Source organism: Anopheles coustani, chromosome 2 (assembly GCF_943734705.1).
Source record: "Anopheles coustani chromosome 2, idAnoCousDA_361_x.2, whole genome shotgun sequence".
NCBI lineage: Eukaryota > Metazoa > Arthropoda > Insecta > Diptera > Culicidae > Anopheles > Anopheles coustani.
This window is the reverse complement of record NC_071289.1, coordinates 41,609,951-41,625,422: the sequence shown is the minus strand read 5'-3', so window position 1 is coordinate 41,625,422 and position 15,472 is coordinate 41,609,951. Positions and strand designations below refer to the sequence as shown.

The following is a 15,472-nucleotide window of genomic DNA, read 5'->3' as shown; positions in this document are numbered from 1 at the left end:
CCACATTTGTATCGTTTAAAGTTGACTCAATTAGTTTCCGTTTCCCTAATTTTTTTAAATCTTCAACGATTCATCACAATGGATCGTAGTAACCTGCATGCTAATGTATATCTACCAATTTTATAAACGACGTTCCAATGAAAGAACCCATGTTCGCCACCGGTAGTGATTATCGACAGGTTTTGGTCCGCCTGAAGGCTGAATTTGAACGACGATACAACGATCCGAAGTTAGCTTCCATGACAAGCCCTACTGAATACGAATTAATCCGCACGCTTGGCTCTGGAGCGTTCGGAATCGTGGTAAGAAAACTCATATATGCAGATGCCAATTTAAAAAGTTACTGTTCATTGATCTATTGGTCCTTAGAAACTGATCAAACGGAAATCGAGTGATGATTTTTTCGCGATGAAAATACTTGTCAAAGCAAAGATAGTCAGATACAAGCAACTTCAGCATACGTACAACGAGAAAAGGATCCTCCAAAGCATACGTTTCCCATTCGTCGTTTCATTGAAAACGTCTTTCAAAGATAATTCCTACATTTACTTGGTGATGCCGTTTGTGAATGGCGGTGAAATGTTCACGCTGCTACGGCGACACAGGAAATTCGCCGAAGCACAAGCCATTTTTTATGCCGCCCAAGTGGCTATGGCGCTCGAGTATCTCCACTCTTGCAGCCTGGTGTATCGTGATTTGAAACCGGAAAACCTTCTCATCGACTACCGTGGCTACGTGAAGGTGACGGACTTTGGTTTTTGTAAGGTAAATTAACCTGTATCAAACGAAAAGTGCATCTGCCAAAACAAAATATTGAAGTATAACAATTTTCCGCTATCTACAGTTTATAAAAGATCGTGCCTGGACACTATGCGGCACGCCCGAATATCTCGCACCAGAAATTATACAGGCAAAGGGATACGGGAAAAGTGTCGATTGGTGGTCGTACGGTGTGTTGCTGTTCGAAATGGCTGCAGGATACTCCCCATTCTACGTCCACAGCGCCGACCAGATGGCCATGTTCGAGCGTATATGCAAGGCCAAGTACAAGATACCGAAGAATTTTTCTTCCGAACTCGGTCATCTCGTGCAACAACTGCTACAAACCGATCTCACAAGACGCTACGGTAATCTGCGGAACGGCTCCGAGGATATAAAGCAGCACGGTTGGTTCAAATCGGTCAATTGGATTGCCATGCTGAATCGAGAACTCCCTGCGCCATATGTTCCGCAGCTGCAAGGACCGGGTGATGCCTCGTTGTTCGATGTGCACGACGAGCAGAATCTTAAGGTGGCATCGAAATGTGAGTACGCCAAGGAGTTTGCTGATTTCTAGCAGTTTATTGGACGCAAATATAATATTCCAAAATAACCTCACGCTGAGGATACTTTTGGGATGGTAAAGATAGAAAGAACATCGATTCTTGTTATGTTTGATGAAGAAAGAAAAAAAATCACATTTGATGTAATTTTTGCAAATGATAAGCCAATTGGCTCAATAAGATACGGTATTCATCGACTTTTTAGAATTGCGGGATTTTCAAACTGATGGAACGTCCGAACCGCGATGTCACCTTCATAATATTATCCTCTTGCCCAGCGTTCGAAGGCCCTTTGGTGCCCGCGTTCGTCTTGGGCGAGGATTTCGGTTTACCTTTAGGCGCCTTTCCCGAAGAACCACTTGAGACTGGTTTTTTGTCGTTATTCCTCATACTCCGTCCATTTCCATCCGCTGGGTTTGAGGTTAGTTGGGTCTCTGTATCGATTTCAAAATCGTGTTGATTGTGCTGACCCTCATCATCGACTAGACCGTTGGCTATTTGGTGTTCACGTAGCTTTTCCACCAACAACGAAGACATCGAGTTATTGTTGTTCGTATCCAGCTTTCCATTCAATTGCTCCTGCGTTATATTTTGCTGTTCGTTGTTGTTTGGTGAATTCGGTGGGACAATGGAGTCCTCGATAGACAGCATTTCCTCAGTCACCAGTGCTGGGATGATTTCTGTCGTGGTGATCTCTGGATGAAGCTCCACTATGTGTGAATTCTGAATGAAAAATGTATAAGCATAGACAATGGTTAACATAGAAAAATAACAGCCTTTCACACATTTAACACTTACCACGTCCACTGGTCGATGAAACATAGCAAAACATACCGGACAAAAAGGCATTCGATGCATCTTCATGTGCGTGATCATGCTGAGTCGGGTGTGTAAGAAGTGTTCACAGATATGACAAAAGAACTTTGGTCCACGCGATCCCTCATTCACGTCCTGGATGCTAAGTATGGCCATGAACCTCTGTTTGTCGCAAAGTACAACAGAAGTTTATCCTTCAACTATTGAGCTTAACAATTTGACATTTTACTCACATAACCGATGAAAAAGTTCCCTATTGCTTCGTTTGAAGAAAACTCTTCATCACTGGATAAAGTTGAAATTGAAGAAGACAGTAAAGTTAAGTCTCCATCATCCGTAGAATCGGTCCTATCGGAGGACATTGCGCTGCTATTGTGCTCTCTTTGGATATTCGAATGAAATCCCCAAACACTGCACACATCCGCTTTTCGACTATTTTCGTAAGTTTTATTATCCTTCCCGCATCCAGAAAGATTACGATGCTTTGTAGAAAAGTTCTTATCCCAATGAACACTGCTTTAGACCGATATTTCAACTGCGTGTATCTCCTCGGGAGTCTGTTCCAGCGTACTGAGATGGGATATTGTCCAAAGGTTTAGTAGTGTTAGTCGTTGAGTCGTAGCCAAAGTGCGCGCCATTTTTAATGACGGTTGCATTTGAAGCAGTCTTTTGTTTGTCCACTATGTAAATAAAAACGGACACATTTTGTTCCTTTTACAACTTTATTTGGTATTTTCTTATTTTTGACTCGTTGTGAAGAGAACTTTTGAATACAATCAGAACAACTTGTATGTTGAGCTTCTGGTGATTAAATAACGATGGGCTTCACTCCTATGCAATTAATAAAAACCTGTAATTTTGTATTTAAACTTCCTTGAATCACACGTGTGTTGAATGTTTGGCTACCCAAGGAGAACCGTGCTGCACTTTCCTACCAAAGGTGCGGCACAGATTAATTTAACGTCTACGTCTACCAGGTGGTCCACACTACAGCGCGACCTCCCGTCACGAAACGCGACGTCGCCTGACAGGCGGCCGAACTACCCAACGAGAAATTTTGGCGTTATTTTGGGGTAAAAGAATTCTCTTCATTCATTCAAAGAATTCAATTCATTCAAATCGACCCCAAATTTGGTATTTAACAAGAATAAATTGACCTCAACACAAAAAAAGGGCACATTTTTATTTGAAATCATTGTAATAATTGATCTTCTTTCTAGTGGGCGATAATTACATACATGGACCAAAATATCTTCACTGGCCCTATAGTGCGCGCTGTTTGAAAATATCTGACAGTTCGGTAAAACCGCGAACTGTCAAGCAGACGTCTTGTTGTTTTTTATTGATCTTGCCAGAAGAAAACAGATTTTCTACCGCATCGGACGATAGCAGTGAAAATGTCTTGTTGTGACTTCTACCTCGCCACGCAATGAAGAAAATGGATAAATAGTGCGTTAATCAACACCATTCCTAGTTTGTCGCCAAAGTCTTGGCATTGCATTGGTATTTGATATTGTAGCAATATAGGAGCGAATAGTTTAGTGACGGTTTAGTGAAAACGTGTGACTACCAGCCCAGCCCCACCATCAAAATGAATCTACACGAGCCGGTTGATCCAAACAAGGTACTAAAAAACTTTATCTTTCCTCTGGTCGAACAAACGAGTGTATTAATTATGTACGCTCTTTCTCTGCAGCCATTCGATGAGCTTACACCGGAAGAAAAGATGAGGTAAATATGGAGTGTCTCGATGGATGTGCGTATTCATGCTTCGTCACAATGCTATCGATCGTTTATCATCGGCATTAACCACTTGTATCAGTGGCCGAAGCATGACTCAAGCAATGAGTTATCGCGACCCGGCTTAGGATTTTGCTATTATTTTTTCAAATTTTATTTTCATTTCTAATCTTTTTCGTTCTAGGTTGGAACACATCAAAATGTATGAAAAACATAAGGGACACGAGTCAATGCATATGGAGATGGTTCTCATCCTTTTTGTTACACTCATAATTGCACAAATTGTACTGGTAGAATGGAAAAAACGGCACTACAGATCCTACTCGGTAAGCAGGTAGGGAGTATGGAGGATGTTCCGAATTTTTTGGGGTGCTAATTGGATTATTTCATAGTGATGCTTTACACTGTACTCGCGAGTCACGTTAAACTATGTGTTTGATTTAGAACAAACTCCCTCCCCCCCGCAAACCACCAACCACCTCTCCACACAAGGCAACATGGTCTCATTTTCTTGTTTCCCTCTCCTTTCAGCTAATGACTTTACTCGCCTTGTGGATAATTCCGTTTGTCCTTAGCTTACGCAGCCAATACTGGCGATTTATCTTTTTCTGGCTCATATTCAGCTGTATCACAGGGTTGGTGATGCGCAAAGCGATGCGCAAACCCATTTCAGGCACAACACCCCGTCTCGTGTACAAATGGTTCTACTTTATCTACAAACTAAGCTACGGTCTGGGCATCATTGGGTACATCGTGATGATGTTCACCTTCTTCGGGGTCAACTTTATATTCAACCAACCCCCGCACACGTGGATGGACGTCGGACTCCTGTTCGTGTTCTATGGTCTCTACTACGGCGTGCTCGGGCGAGATATATCGGAAATCTGTGCCGATAAAATGGCTTGCCACGTAGGGTACTACACGCCGAAAGGTATTCCAACGCGTCACCTCGAGCGAAACGTGTGTGCCGTTTGCGGCAATCAGCTGCTTACGGACGTGAATGAGTCCGGTGTGATCGAGAACACGTACAAGCTGACCTGTGATCATGTGTTTCACGAATTTTGCATTCGCGGCTGGTGCATCGTCGGGAAGAAGCAAACGTGTCCATACTGCAAGGAAAAGGTGGACCTAAAGAAAATGTTCTGCAATCCGTAAGTCATGTAAAACGTAAAACTTTTCATCGGTTTGGACAACTCAATGTTTACCTTTTTTATCATTGTTCCAGCTGGGAACGCCCGCATGTCCTGTACGGACAGCTGTTGGACTGGATCCGGTGGCTTGTGGCCTGGCAGCCACTAATATTATTCATCGTGCAAGGCATCAACTGGATGCTGGGTCTTGAGTAAGCTCAGGAACACTGTCGGTAACAGTAATTATGTTGAATTTCGTTGCTCAGCGAAACGAATCAAAATTAAGTTTAAAGGAGGCAACGTTTTGCGTCCATAGTAATTTTTTGTTCTGTGAAACCAAAAAAGCCAATTCCTTTTAAAAGATTTTGGCAAGCAGCGGTATATGCTTAGATTATAAATTTATCTTTTTTAATCCGGTCATGATTTAGTCAGATCACAATGAACACAAATGAATCAAGCAAACCCAAGGGAAGAGAACAACATATTTATTATGATGCGGCTTCTTACCGTCAATGTTTGGGTTTATTCGGGTGAAAAACGATTTCCGTGCAACTGCACCTCGGTGAATTTCAGTTGAGTATGTTAACCATTTTTTAAGTAGACAAGTCTCGTCCTCGTCCAATATGTTTTGTAGCCACTACGAACGACCAGGTGGAATAAATAACATAATGAGTCAAAACAACTAGTACCTCGGTTTGTGTATTTAATGTATTCTCATCATTTTCATTTCGCTACAAAACCACAAAAACACACGATCAATCAAAGTAGTCTTCAATATCGATATCCGGATTCAGCAGTTCCTCTCCGTACGGGGAAAGGTCTAACTGATTCAAGATTAAATTTTCACACGTTTCTTCTAATCCTGTTTCGCCGACCAGCAGGGCACCCTGCAGTCGACCATTAACCAGTACAAATTTGATGTACTCAAGTCCTGGCGTCATTCGGAGCAGCACTTCGTACTTGTCGTTCAAACCTTGCCCATTATAGCGCCCCAAGAGTACCACCTGGTAGCCAAACAGCGTAGTCACGTGGTTAAACATTTCGAAGCAAAAATCCTGATATATCTCTTCACCGGCCCGCCGGGCAGCCATACTACGCGCCGCCATCGCTCCCATCTGACGAGCTTGTGTCCAGAGGCGCATCTGAAACCAGTGCGGTGCATGCTCCCAGCCGGCGTAGCAAACGTCTCCCGCAGCGTACACATCTTTCACCGACGTTCGCATCGACCAATCGACGAACAGTCCTCCATCGGGGCCGAGCTTAAACGGACAATCACATCCACCCTCCCAGCTAATGGCGGGTACAACGCCCGTGGCAGACACTACTAAATCGCACTCGATTTCCGTACCATCGGTAAGCCTTACGAGAAGAGGAAACTTTTCTCCATTGCTGCGATCGTTGATTGCTTCGATCTCAACGGAATGGTGGACGGTCACTTTGCCGGTGTTAGGGAAATTTTCTCCGTGCTTCCGAATATCGAACGCTCGGTGCCAGTCGGGACCTAATGCAGCCCCACGTTTATTACCGGCAACGCAGCTGGAATCCGCATCTCCAATGGTTGCAGCTTCTTCTTCATTTTTTTCCTCCACATAACGCATCCTCTTGTAGATGGGCTTTGCGCCTTCATCCTTGTCCTTCTTTCCCAATCTTTCGCGAAAGAATGTTGCCGCACCAGAATCCACGAACGTCGAACTGATGTACGCGTCCTTTATCACCCAATGAATCTCCTCCATGCCGCCGACCTCATACACCAACTCCGAAGCAATGCCACCGTTTCCAACCACCACCAATCGGCTAGCCGTGTGGATTCGCTTTTGAAACTGCTGCACCGATTCCGTGTCACGTATCCCAATCACGTTCGGGTTTCCCTTCGCCTTATCGATGATGTTCGGCCGGGCACCGGTGCAGAGGCACAGGAAACGATATTTGATGCACCTTCCGGCAACCGTTCGCACGTAGTGGTGTTCGCTTACGATCGTATCCAGTTGGTCCAGCAGCACATCGACCTGACTGTTCGTCGTTAGCTCTTGGGCGTCTTTTTCCTCAACATCGAAGCGATTCAACACCTTCCCCAGGGGTACGACGTTGGTGACAGCTTTCACGAGGGATGATTCGTTGAGGAGCAGGATGCGCTCGGTTGGATTTGTGCGGAGTAAGGCCAACGTTTCCGCGCACGTTACACCCGCTATTCCGCCGCCAACGATGAGGTAGGTGCAACAAAGATCGTCGGACATTTTGGAATAGTTTTAGCAAACAGTTTAAACGTATCTATTTATCTGCCCTCGGTGTTGAATGTTCATATGCACTGAAAATAATTCGATACACGATCGTTCTACGGTTACCTTCTTACAAATGCTAAACTTACTATCTACTAGCACTGAAACGTTCCACTTTTGCTTGTAAAATTATTTAGACGAATTCGTTCCCTTTGCCGGGTAGTATTCACTGTAATCGTACTCTCGAAACGGCACATCAAACGTTAATAAACCTCGGTCCATGGCACGCTCCACCGCCACCAACAGTTGGGTGTGTTTCTTCTGACACAACCCCGTAACGCGGTAGCTCAACACTTCCCCCGTTTGTGGGGAAATGAATTGCTTCAAAAGATCGATATTATTATGGTCCAGCACCAGATACTCGTCGCGACAGATCGGGCACGGGTTGCCGGTCGAGATGCGTCCTTTGCGGATGCAGGTTTTACGGGTCAGCTTCGGTGGATACAGGCCCTTGTGATTACGCCGATACTGCTTCCATACCGGATCGTCCTGGTATGTTTGACGGTAGGCTTCGCTGGCCAGATAGCGAATGCTCGTTTCCACCGGTACTACTCGCGTACGGTCCTTCGGATCGTCAACTGGTGGCTTCGGGGTGGCTGAGTCGTCTTCCGTTGCTGTTACTTCATCACCGGCTGCCGTTTCCTCTGCTTGCTCACCTTCCGGCACTGCTGCCCGACGGTGCGATGTGGACACGGACAGATACCTCGCCTGCCCTGTACCGATGGTGAGTAGGCTTTGACGATAAATGGAAATGATTTCACCACCGAGCAATCGAAACACTGACATCGTAGTTGACGGCGTGAACCCGGGACAGGTGAATGTTGTGACGTAATGGGAGATTGTGTTTAAAATGCCTACGAAACTTAAACACCTGCAAAACATAATTTAAAACACATGTTGAGAAAGTTAAATAAAAACTGCGTGCTGTAATAATGTTTTAACTCAGGGCTAACCTGAATATTAGTAAAAACAACGCAGCTTTGGAGTCACGAGCCGGTTTCGGTTTTCCTGCACTTTTGCGGACTCAAATGACAGTCCAGTGCACGTTGTGCTCCTTGATGTTCGATACATACAAGGTTGGTTTGTTTACTTTTCAATATTACGCTTTTTCCTCGTTGGTTTGATGGGAAAAGGCACCATATTATTGCATAATCCAAGCAATCATTCTTTTTGAGTTAGCTTTCCAAATAGATTGAGTAACATAGAGCAATGTTTTGATTAGTTTTTCGCAAGCTGTCGGTTTAAAAATCACATCGTATATTCGGTCCACTCCCATCCGCACGCAGCCATCCGAATTTGACATCTTCTAGACGTCTCTCCACCCCGGCGCAGCAGCAAATCTTTCGGATGTGCAGAACACCAAATAAATGCTACCAGTGGCAGTGTAAAACTATCCTGGACAATTGGCGGTCAACCGGGAGTATTGGGAAACGAAATTGCTAGTTTGTAAAGACCCATCCGCTTCACCATGCTTTCGGTGTCCCGTGGTGCGATCGGAAGCTTCCGGAAAGTCCATACAAGTATCGTACGAAAGCATGTTCTCGCTGGAAGTTAGTAGGCCGGTGGCTGATGTAACCATGCGTACATCCGGAATGGTTTATTGATTTTTTTCAAACACCTAGATTTCTTCTCATTTTAGGTTGCTGCCAAATCCTCGTTGGACGAAGATGGTTTTCTCGCAAGGTAAAATATGCGCTAATGGCAAAAGAATCAGGCCCAAGAAGTAGGAATGCCGGGAGAGCAAAAGAAGATACGATAGAACCAATTCCCAGTTTCAAAAACCAAATTCCAACATTTTCAACCAGCGATAACCGTCGGCGCATACCAATGATGGGTGAATTGATCCAGTTTCCAAATGATTCGAACCCCTATCCGACGCCTCCCAAGCCCTGGGTGCTGATAAGTAGATTCTCCAAGGTTCATATTTTGTGCGGCTCGCTAAGTTCACAGTTTTATTTTCGCCGATATCCTTTGAAGATTCTTTTTCAACTTTAAGAACAATTTTCCCAACGGTTCTTTATTTTCTCAGCCGAAACCAATTCAAACGATTGTCGATCCAGTTCTTATATCTTGTGAAAAGTGCGATACTGAAACCCACAGTGATGAGGTGGTTCCTTATGTTTCGTATAGTTTTCTTTGGTCGATGAGGGGATCAGTTTTAATGTTAACGACTTATTTTTCATTGTAGGAAACAGCACAAAAAACTATTGCCTCTCAAGGTGGCCCATCATGCCCTCCACCACCACCACCTCCAAGTCAGTCCTACACGGGATATCTTCTAGGAGCCATCGCACTGACCGCAGGCGGTCTTGGCCTAGCGTATTATAATGGACTTTTCGACAGTACACCACCCCCTGTTGATGATACGAAGGAAAAACCATCCCAGCATAAGGGACCGTATCCACTTTCCTCGAAAGATCTCCCAAAGCACGTTCCATACCTCTTAATTGGCGGTGGAACGGCCTGTATAGCTGCGTTTCGATCGATACGTGGACATGATCCTAAAGCAAAGGTGCTGATGATAACGAACGAGCTAGAAATGCCCTACATGCGCCCACCACTCTCGAAGGAACTGTGGTTTAGCCCGTCCGAGAGCGAACCCCTAAAATTCCGTCAGTGGAATGGTGGAGAACGAAGCATTTTTTTCGAACCGAACGATTACTACATCGATCCGACCAAACTGAGCGATGCCCCGAACGGCGGAATTGCGGTGGCACGTGGGTACGAGGTTCAGCGGTTGGACGTTACTAATCGCAAGGCGATTCTTACCGATGGCACCGAGATCGAGTACGACAAGTGTCTGCTTGCTCCGGGTGCACGGCCAAAGAATTTACCCGTCTTTGAATCGGCGCCACTGGCCGTCCGGGAAAAGGTTACCCTATTTAGAAGCGTTCGTGATTTTCAGCGTCTCACGGAGAAGCTCGGCGATGGCCACAAGGTTGCCATAATTGGTGGAGGATTCCTTGGAAGCGAGTTAGCCTGTGCTCTCTCGAAATCGGAACAGACGCGCAAGAAGAACATAGAAGTTTTTCAACTTTTCAACGAGAGCGGAAATATGGCTAAAGTTCTCCCGGAATATCTTAGCCACTGGACAACGGAACGACTACGCGAAGAGGGTATTAAAATGTGGCCCAAAACGCAGGTGAAAGCGGCCGATATGCAAGGAAAACAGGTGAAGTTAACCCTGCTGGACGATAGTGTGCTGTTAGTTGATCATGTCATTGTGGCCGTGGGTTCAGAACCAAACACGAATCTTGCCAAAACGTCCGGCCTTGAGGTGGATGGTAGCATTGGTGGTTTTGTTGTCGATGCTGAGCTGAGAGCACGTTCGAATGTATACGTTGCTGGCGATGCGGCCTGTTTTTACGATACTAAGTTTGGAAGGAGGAGATTGGAACATCATGATCATGCGATCGTTACCGGTCGTTTGGCGGGAGAAAATATGGTTGGATTAAGTAAGTAACGAATTGTGGATCGTAAAGTGTGGCAATCAATTGCTTATCTAATTATTTGCCTTTCCAGATAAACCTTACACGCAACAGAGCATGTTCTGGTCAGATCTTGGGCCTAAGATCAGCTATGAGGCGGTTGGTCTTGTTGACTCCTCGCTGCCAACGAGGGCCGTTTTTGCGATACGCTCTGTTGAAGAGTTGACCCGTGCAGTTGCAGCAGCAACAACTGGTAATGATTCGGCAAAACTACAGGCAGCCAACGCTAATGGAGACATTAAAAGTGTAACCCCGACAGAGGGCGGTAGCGAATCGAATACTGCTGAAAACAATGCACAGGAAGTACCAGAGAAAGAGGAAGATGGCTTCAACAAGGGTGTAGTATTCTATCTCCGCGAAAACAAGGTCGTCGGTGTATTGATGTGGAACGTATTCAATAAGCTGGGTATAGCCAGAAAAATCGTCGATCAATGTACCGAGTGGGACGATTTGAACGAAGTGGCGAAGCTGTTCCATCTTCACGGACCACCGGCTGATGAAGACGACAAAGATTAAGTCTTGAGTAACAATGTTTCGTGCTTGTAGAGGGACTAGGTGAATGAGAAGCTATGTATTTAAAAGCACATGTGCACGTACCATCGTGGCATTTTGGAAAACATTAAGCAAAACAAAATACAAATTGCTGGTCATCATAGCGAAGGGGGAGAGTGTTACAGTGTTACATGGTAAATTCTATACCTATGTTTATTTATTTATGAAAGAAAGCGTTCGTACTTGAAATCGCCTACCCCAATACAGTTAACCGACTGTTTTTACCCTAGAAGTCGAACCATTTTTGGGTCATTTGATCTTTGCCTCTGCCCCGACGTACTTAATCTCATCGAACGCCTTACGGGCGCGCTTCAGCTCTTCGTTCATCGTGAGCAGATCCTTGACGCGGGCGTATTTGCGTGAGTTTTTACGCACCAAAAATACTATATCCTCCACTTGCACTCGTCCAGTGCGACCGATTTCCATCGCCCGGTGCGTCATCTCCGTGATGAACTCGACCACCAAATCCTCCAGCAAATCAACGCTCTCGGTGTAGGGATTCTGGTCGTCACCGAAACCGTACATCATGCAACGTAGCTCCTTGCTGAACAGACGCTTGCGACCGGACGACGTTTCAATCTGGACCTCTCCGAGATCATCATCTTCAAACTAGAGGAAGTAATTTTTCATTTTAAAAAGAAATCCGGCCACAAAGAAATATTTCCCAATAGGTAGGCCACTTACCTCCGCTTGATCGAACCCTTCCTCTGGTGGATTAGCGGCCATTTCGGAGTTTTTCTAGTTTCAATGCGCGATTGTGTGGGAATATAAATGAATCTTCTTTTATTGATAACTTGGTTACTTTGATTACAAATACACGGCACGGATATTCACAAGGGAGTAAAATTGAAGAATGTTTTGTTTTCTCGTTTGACAGCGGTCGGTAAACAAACGACAAGTTTCGAGACGAAGAATGTAGCTGCGTTCGTCAAAGAATGACAAGATGGCTGCGTACTTCATTAGTCTTCCATCGCTTCAATGTCCTGATGAAGAAATTACAAAAAATAGTCGTTAGAAAAGGCTTATGAAAACAAAAACTCTGGTGTACTACGAAAGGTCCAAGAAAACTTGAAATCATGTAAATAATACAATTTCTCTAATCTCTAAAATATACCATAAACCATAACTCCCAACAGAGATTTTACCCACTATATGCTGTATGCAAACGAATGGCAAATACGGGACATGAACAATTACTTTCCACGAACGTGTACGAACAACGAACCACATTTATGTGCTAAAAACTAACCGTCGATGTTTACCGGGAAGCACAAACAGGGAAATTAATCGATCTCTATGATCGTATCCTCGATTTCTATAATCTGATCCGATTGGTTTTCGGTAGATTCATCGGTGCTTTCCTCAGGCTCACTCGCCTGTTTTACTAAATATTTATTCCCTTTAAGTTCCTGCACATCGATCGTCTCATTCTCCGCAAGCGACTCATCATCTGTATGAGTTAGGGAGCTCGATACACCCGTATCGCTGGTCGAACGATCCTCGTGCGATTCTGCACTGTAATGGTGGTTACTCCTGTCGTTCGAGAGTTTTTTTGATGCGTGCTTGGTGGAGGAAAGGTTAGTGTTTTCGAGAAAATCCGCAGAAAAACTTACATTCGTAGCATTACAGGCGGAAGGTTCTTCCTGCTGACTATCATCGGGATCTGCCGACTCTGAGGAGCGCTCGTCTTCATCCACGAAGCAGGAACTGTTGAAGCGATCGGTACATCCCTTTCGAATGGCAAAGTTTCCCTTCACATTTCCCCGGAATTCGCAGTTTCCATCGAAGGTGAACTCTTCCCTTTCGACAGTGTTGAAATCTTCGAAGATCTGCGACGAACTGTTCGACTGATTGTCGGAATGATGGTTGTCTTCGGCATCGTTGAAATCCTCCAAAAGCACACCGTACTGGGCACTGTTCAACACTCGGGTTGAGCGGAACAGCACCCGGCACTGGTCAAGCATCTCGAGACCTGTCATGCAGTGGCTAATGGTGGTATCGAGCAAACTGATCGTACAATCATGATTGCTGTAAATGCCGGTGGCAAATTCTTTGATCAAGCAACGATCGAATGTTATGTTGCAATTTCCGAATATAACTATGCCCTGCTTGGTACTGGAGCTTGGATCGCCCGTGAAGCAGCAATTGCGGAACGTAACATTACCTTTCTTAATGACCACCCCGGTTCGCACGTTCGAACAATCGAGCTTTATATTTTCCAGCGTAAAATCGCCATCGATTGTTAAGAGGACGCTATCGTCGTCTTTCGAAGCGATGATAGGATTTGTTTTCGACGCTTCATCAAAGTCTCCTATGAACAACGAATCGCTTACACCCCGGAAAGATCCATCGTTGTTGAGGTATTCCAGGAATTTAATATCTTGACGTGTTCCGGGTGGAAGATACACCACGCTATCCGGACTACAGTGGTCGAGAGCGTGCTGCAATGAGTCACACATTTTCACCAGCATCTTCTGGTCCATCATTGCCTTAGCATCGGCCAGGTATCGGAGTTGTTCGTCAATCGTTCCAGCTTGTGTGACGATGTACGCCATACGAGTGCTTTCTTTGCCTTTTTCATTTCCGAAGCGTAGCTTCTCGAATACACTGCGCATGACGGGATTCTCCAGGATGCTGATTTCGTTTTTAATCGTGTTCAAACGAAGGTTCAACTGTAGCAATTCACCTGCCCGATTGTCCGCCATCAGGGAGGTTTCATTGTCAGCGTCATCCTCATCGTCTTGATCCTCCTCACCTATTTCCAGCTCCAGCAGTTCCCGCTTGCGCTGGATGTATCTAGACTCTGCAAGCAGCGCCAGGGCGTGGGACGACAATTGCCGTGACATAGTTTTGTTTTTCAGATCGTACGAGAAACGGATCCGGGTGTCCAGGTGCTTGGCGACCCAGCTGTGGTCATCCTCGATGTCGACGTCCCAGGGCATCCAAAGATGTTGATAAAAGAATCGCAGCTTATCGATGCAATCGGCAGTAATGTTTACGTTCAGGGCGGGATTGTTTTGTTCCCGCAGTGGCCACAGTTCCTCCAGGTCGACGGTGATCTTGTCCTCGGGCAAATGTACGTCATCATCCAGGATTGCTTCGATGAGAAACGTTGCCTTCAGCTCGTCGAACAGCACCTGATCTACGGTCCCGAGCACAACCAACGGATACTTTACGCATAGTTGTTCGCAAACTGGACGTGAGGCTTTCCAGAGGGCTTGCCATCCTGTTGGTTCGACGGCAACCTCAACGAAATTAATCCATTCGGAGCGAATGGCCGATGCCGGTATAGATGCACCACCTCCGTTGAGTACGTTGCTCGTTTCTAGCAGCCGTGTGAGATAGGTTTTTTTGAATTCGTACACGTCCATTTCTTTGATGAAACAGCAGCTCGCCAAAATAGAACCTTCGCGTGATACGTGATTGAAGCGGTTTGGACGTTGATCAGAACGAACTATTTTGAAAGCATCGTGAAGGAATCGGGGCTGAGGCTACGCTGATGGATTGAATTCTCTGCAACACACGTTGTTGATACAGTATTTCCCGTTGAGCAGTTCATAGTTGCAGAAAACTATTGCGTAGCACGTCTAGTATTACAAATTATACCTGCTCTACGAATTGTATTTCTATATTGAACTATGAACTGACTTCAGTCAAATGAAATCTGTTACCAAAAGTCTAGCAGCCTTTGCATAACCGTCTAGCGTGGGAACCCTTCAAACCAGCACTATATCCGTCACACGTATTTGTCAGCCAGTTTTTTTGGTGAAGTGATGCAAGGTGTATAAATATAGAAGGTGACTTTATGTCGCTTTGGAAGGGGTGCCATATTTGAGAAGAGTTATGTCAAAAGCCCAATCGTTTTCCGTTACCCCCCCTCAAAACCCAAGGTGTATAAATTAGAAGGTGAAGTCGTCCAGTGTAAAATGACATTTCATGACTTGACATAACACTTCTGGGGTATTCATATGGATTTTGAAGGGGGTATCGGAAAAGGATTGGGCTTTTGACATAACTCTTCTCAAATATGGCACCCCTTCCAAAGCGACATAAAGTCACCTTCTATATTTATACACCTTGCTCAAAACCCATATGAATACCCTAGAAGTGTCAAGTCATGAAATGTCATTTTACACTGAACGACTTCA

At 45.1% G+C, this 15,472-nt stretch overlaps 8 protein-coding genes across 11 annotated transcripts; 3 read left to right on the top strand and 5 right to left on the bottom strand.

Moving 5' to 3' along the window:
- Window positions 1-149: 149 nt before the first annotated feature.
- Window positions 150-1,336, top strand: LOC131264412 (cAMP-dependent protein kinase catalytic subunit alpha-like). Its single transcript, XM_058266715.1, has 3 exons — window positions 150-302; window positions 370-765; window positions 845-1,336. Exons 1-3 carry the CDS (start codon window positions 150-152, stop codon window positions 1,334-1,336), a joined length of 1,041 nt encoding a protein of 346 aa, XP_058122698.1.
- LOC131265809 (probable serine/threonine-protein kinase DDB_G0280133) lies at window positions 1,322-2,694 on the bottom strand. Its single transcript, XM_058268130.1, has 3 exons — window positions 2,372-2,694; window positions 2,121-2,300; window positions 1,322-2,045 (listed from the first exon to the last, which is right to left on the bottom strand). The coding sequence occupies exons 1-3, from the start codon at window positions 2,498-2,500 to the stop codon at window positions 1,524-1,526; spliced, it is 831 nt and encodes a 276-aa protein (XP_058124113.1). The 5' UTR covers window positions 2,501-2,694; the 3' UTR covers window positions 1,322-1,523.
- An 812-nt stretch (window positions 2,695-3,506) lies between these two features.
- Window positions 3,507-5,680, top strand: LOC131265808 (E3 ubiquitin ligase Rnf121). 2 transcript variants are annotated; one of them, XM_058268127.1, is made up of 5 exons: window positions 3,507-3,762; window positions 3,835-3,869; window positions 4,063-4,204; window positions 4,410-5,029; window positions 5,104-5,680. In XM_058268127.1, the coding sequence occupies exons 1-5, from the start codon at window positions 3,730-3,732 to the stop codon at window positions 5,222-5,224; spliced, it is 951 nt and encodes a 316-aa protein (XP_058124110.1). In that variant the 5' UTR covers window positions 3,507-3,729; the 3' UTR covers window positions 5,225-5,680. The 2 variants fall into 2 exon arrangements, with proteins under 2 accessions (XP_058124110.1, XP_058124111.1); XM_058268128.1 differs by lacking the exon at window positions 3,507-3,762 and having other exon boundaries at window positions 3,837-3,869; window positions 4,063-4,212.
- An 11-nt stretch (window positions 5,681-5,691) lies between these two features.
- LOC131265802 (pyridine nucleotide-disulfide oxidoreductase domain-containing protein 1) lies at window positions 5,692-7,381 on the bottom strand. Its single transcript, XM_058268121.1, has one exon. It carries the CDS (start codon window positions 7,240-7,242, stop codon window positions 5,764-5,766), a length of 1,479 nt encoding a protein of 492 aa, XP_058124104.1. The 5' UTR covers window positions 7,243-7,381; the 3' UTR covers window positions 5,692-5,763.
- A 32-nt stretch (window positions 7,382-7,413) lies between these two features.
- Window positions 7,414-8,358, bottom strand: LOC131265811 (small ribosomal subunit protein mS40). Its single transcript, XM_058268132.1, has 2 exons — window positions 8,238-8,358; window positions 7,414-8,155 (listed from the first exon to the last, which is right to left on the bottom strand). Exon 2 carries the CDS (start codon window positions 8,068-8,070, stop codon window positions 7,414-7,416), a length of 657 nt encoding a protein of 218 aa, XP_058124115.1. The 5' UTR covers window positions 8,071-8,155; window positions 8,238-8,358.
- A 234-nt stretch (window positions 8,359-8,592) lies between these two features.
- LOC131265794 (apoptosis-inducing factor 1, mitochondrial) lies at window positions 8,593-11,459 on the top strand. Its single transcript, XM_058268111.1, has 4 exons — window positions 8,593-8,834; window positions 8,924-8,967; window positions 9,473-10,739; window positions 10,807-11,459. Exons 1-4 carry the CDS (start codon window positions 8,753-8,755, stop codon window positions 11,286-11,288), a joined length of 1,875 nt encoding a protein of 624 aa, XP_058124094.1. The 5' UTR covers window positions 8,593-8,752; the 3' UTR covers window positions 11,289-11,459.
- On the bottom strand, window positions 11,455-12,146 carry LOC131265813 (transcription initiation factor TFIID subunit 13). The gene is made up of 2 exons (XM_058268134.1): window positions 12,009-12,146; window positions 11,455-11,933 (listed from the first exon to the last, which is right to left on the bottom strand). The coding sequence occupies exons 1-2, from the start codon at window positions 12,048-12,050 to the stop codon at window positions 11,574-11,576; spliced, it is 402 nt and encodes a 133-aa protein (XP_058124117.1). The 5' UTR covers window positions 12,051-12,146; the 3' UTR covers window positions 11,455-11,573.
- A 22-nt stretch (window positions 12,147-12,168) lies between these two features.
- On the bottom strand, window positions 12,169-14,742 carry LOC131265792 (protein nessun dorma). 3 transcript variants are annotated; one of them, XM_058268107.1, is made up of 2 exons: window positions 12,574-14,742; window positions 12,169-12,307 (listed from the first exon to the last, which is right to left on the bottom strand). In XM_058268107.1, the coding sequence occupies exon 1, from the start codon at window positions 14,693-14,695 to the stop codon at window positions 12,608-12,610; it is 2,088 nt and encodes a 695-aa protein (XP_058124090.1). In that variant the 5' UTR covers window positions 14,696-14,742; the 3' UTR covers window positions 12,169-12,307; window positions 12,574-12,607. The 3 variants fall into 3 exon arrangements, with proteins under 3 accessions (XP_058124090.1, XP_058124091.1, XP_058124092.1); XM_058268108.1 differs by having other exon boundaries at window positions 12,187-12,307; window positions 12,587-14,742; XM_058268109.1 differs by having other exon boundaries at window positions 12,201-12,307; window positions 12,938-14,742.
- Between the last annotated feature and the right edge of the window lie 730 nt (window positions 14,743-15,472).

Bases quoted from the DNA above. Each gene is read 5' to 3' on its own strand.
- LOC131264412 (XM_058266715.1), top strand. From the start codon at position 150: ATGTTCGCCACCGGTAGTGATTATCGACAGGTTTTGGTCCGCCTGAAG. The intron at 303-369 runs GTAAGAAAACTC...ATTGGTCCTTAG, and splicing joins CTGGAGCGTTCGGAATCGTG to AAACTGATCAAACGGAAATC. The intron at 766-844 runs GTAAATTAACCT...CGCTATCTACAG, and splicing joins CGGACTTTGGTTTTTGTAAG to TTTATAAAAGATCGTGCCTG.
- LOC131265809 (XM_058268130.1), bottom strand. From the start codon at position 2,500: ATGTCCTCCGATAGGACCGATTCTACGGATGATGGAGACTTAACTTTA. The intron at 2,301-2,371 runs GTGAGTAAAATG...TGCGACAAACAG, and splicing joins GGAACTTTTTCATCGGTTAT to AGGTTCATGGCCATACTTAG. The intron at 2,046-2,120 runs GTAAGTGTTAAA...TTTTTCATTCAG, and splicing joins TTCATCGACCAGTGGACGTG to AATTCACACATAGTGGAGCT.
- LOC131265808 (XM_058268127.1), top strand. From the start codon at position 3,730: ATGAATCTACACGAGCCGGTTGATCCAAACAAG. The intron at 3,763-3,834 runs GTACTAAAAAAC...CTTTCTCTGCAG, and splicing joins AGCCGGTTGATCCAAACAAG to CCATTCGATGAGCTTACACC. The intron at 3,870-4,062 runs GTAAATATGGAG...TTTTCGTTCTAG, and splicing joins ACACCGGAAGAAAAGATGAG to GTTGGAACACATCAAAATGT.
- LOC131265802 (XM_058268121.1), bottom strand. From the start codon at position 7,242: ATGTCCGACGATCTTTGTTGCACCTACCTCATCGTTGGCGGCGGAATA.
- LOC131265811 (XM_058268132.1), bottom strand. From the start codon at position 8,070: ATGTCAGTGTTTCGATTGCTCGGTGGTGAAATCATTTCCATTTATCGT.
- LOC131265794 (XM_058268111.1), top strand. From the start codon at position 8,753: ATGCTTTCGGTGTCCCGTGGTGCGATCGGAAGCTTCCGGAAAGTCCAT. The intron at 8,968-9,472 runs GTAAAATATGCG...TTTTCATTGTAG, and splicing joins GAAGATGGTTTTCTCGCAAG to GAAACAGCACAAAAAACTAT. The intron at 10,740-10,806 runs GTAAGTAACGAA...TTGCCTTTCCAG, and splicing joins AGAAAATATGGTTGGATTAA to ATAAACCTTACACGCAACAG.
- LOC131265813 (XM_058268134.1), bottom strand. From the start codon at position 12,050: ATGGCCGCTAATCCACCAGAGGAAGGGTTCGATCAAGCGGAG. The intron at 11,934-12,008 runs GTAAGTGGCCTA...TACTTCCTCTAG, and splicing joins AAGGGTTCGATCAAGCGGAG to TTTGAAGATGATGATCTCGG.
- LOC131265792 (XM_058268107.1), bottom strand. From the start codon at position 14,695: ATGGACGTGTACGAATTCAAAAAAACCTATCTCACACGGCTGCTAGAA.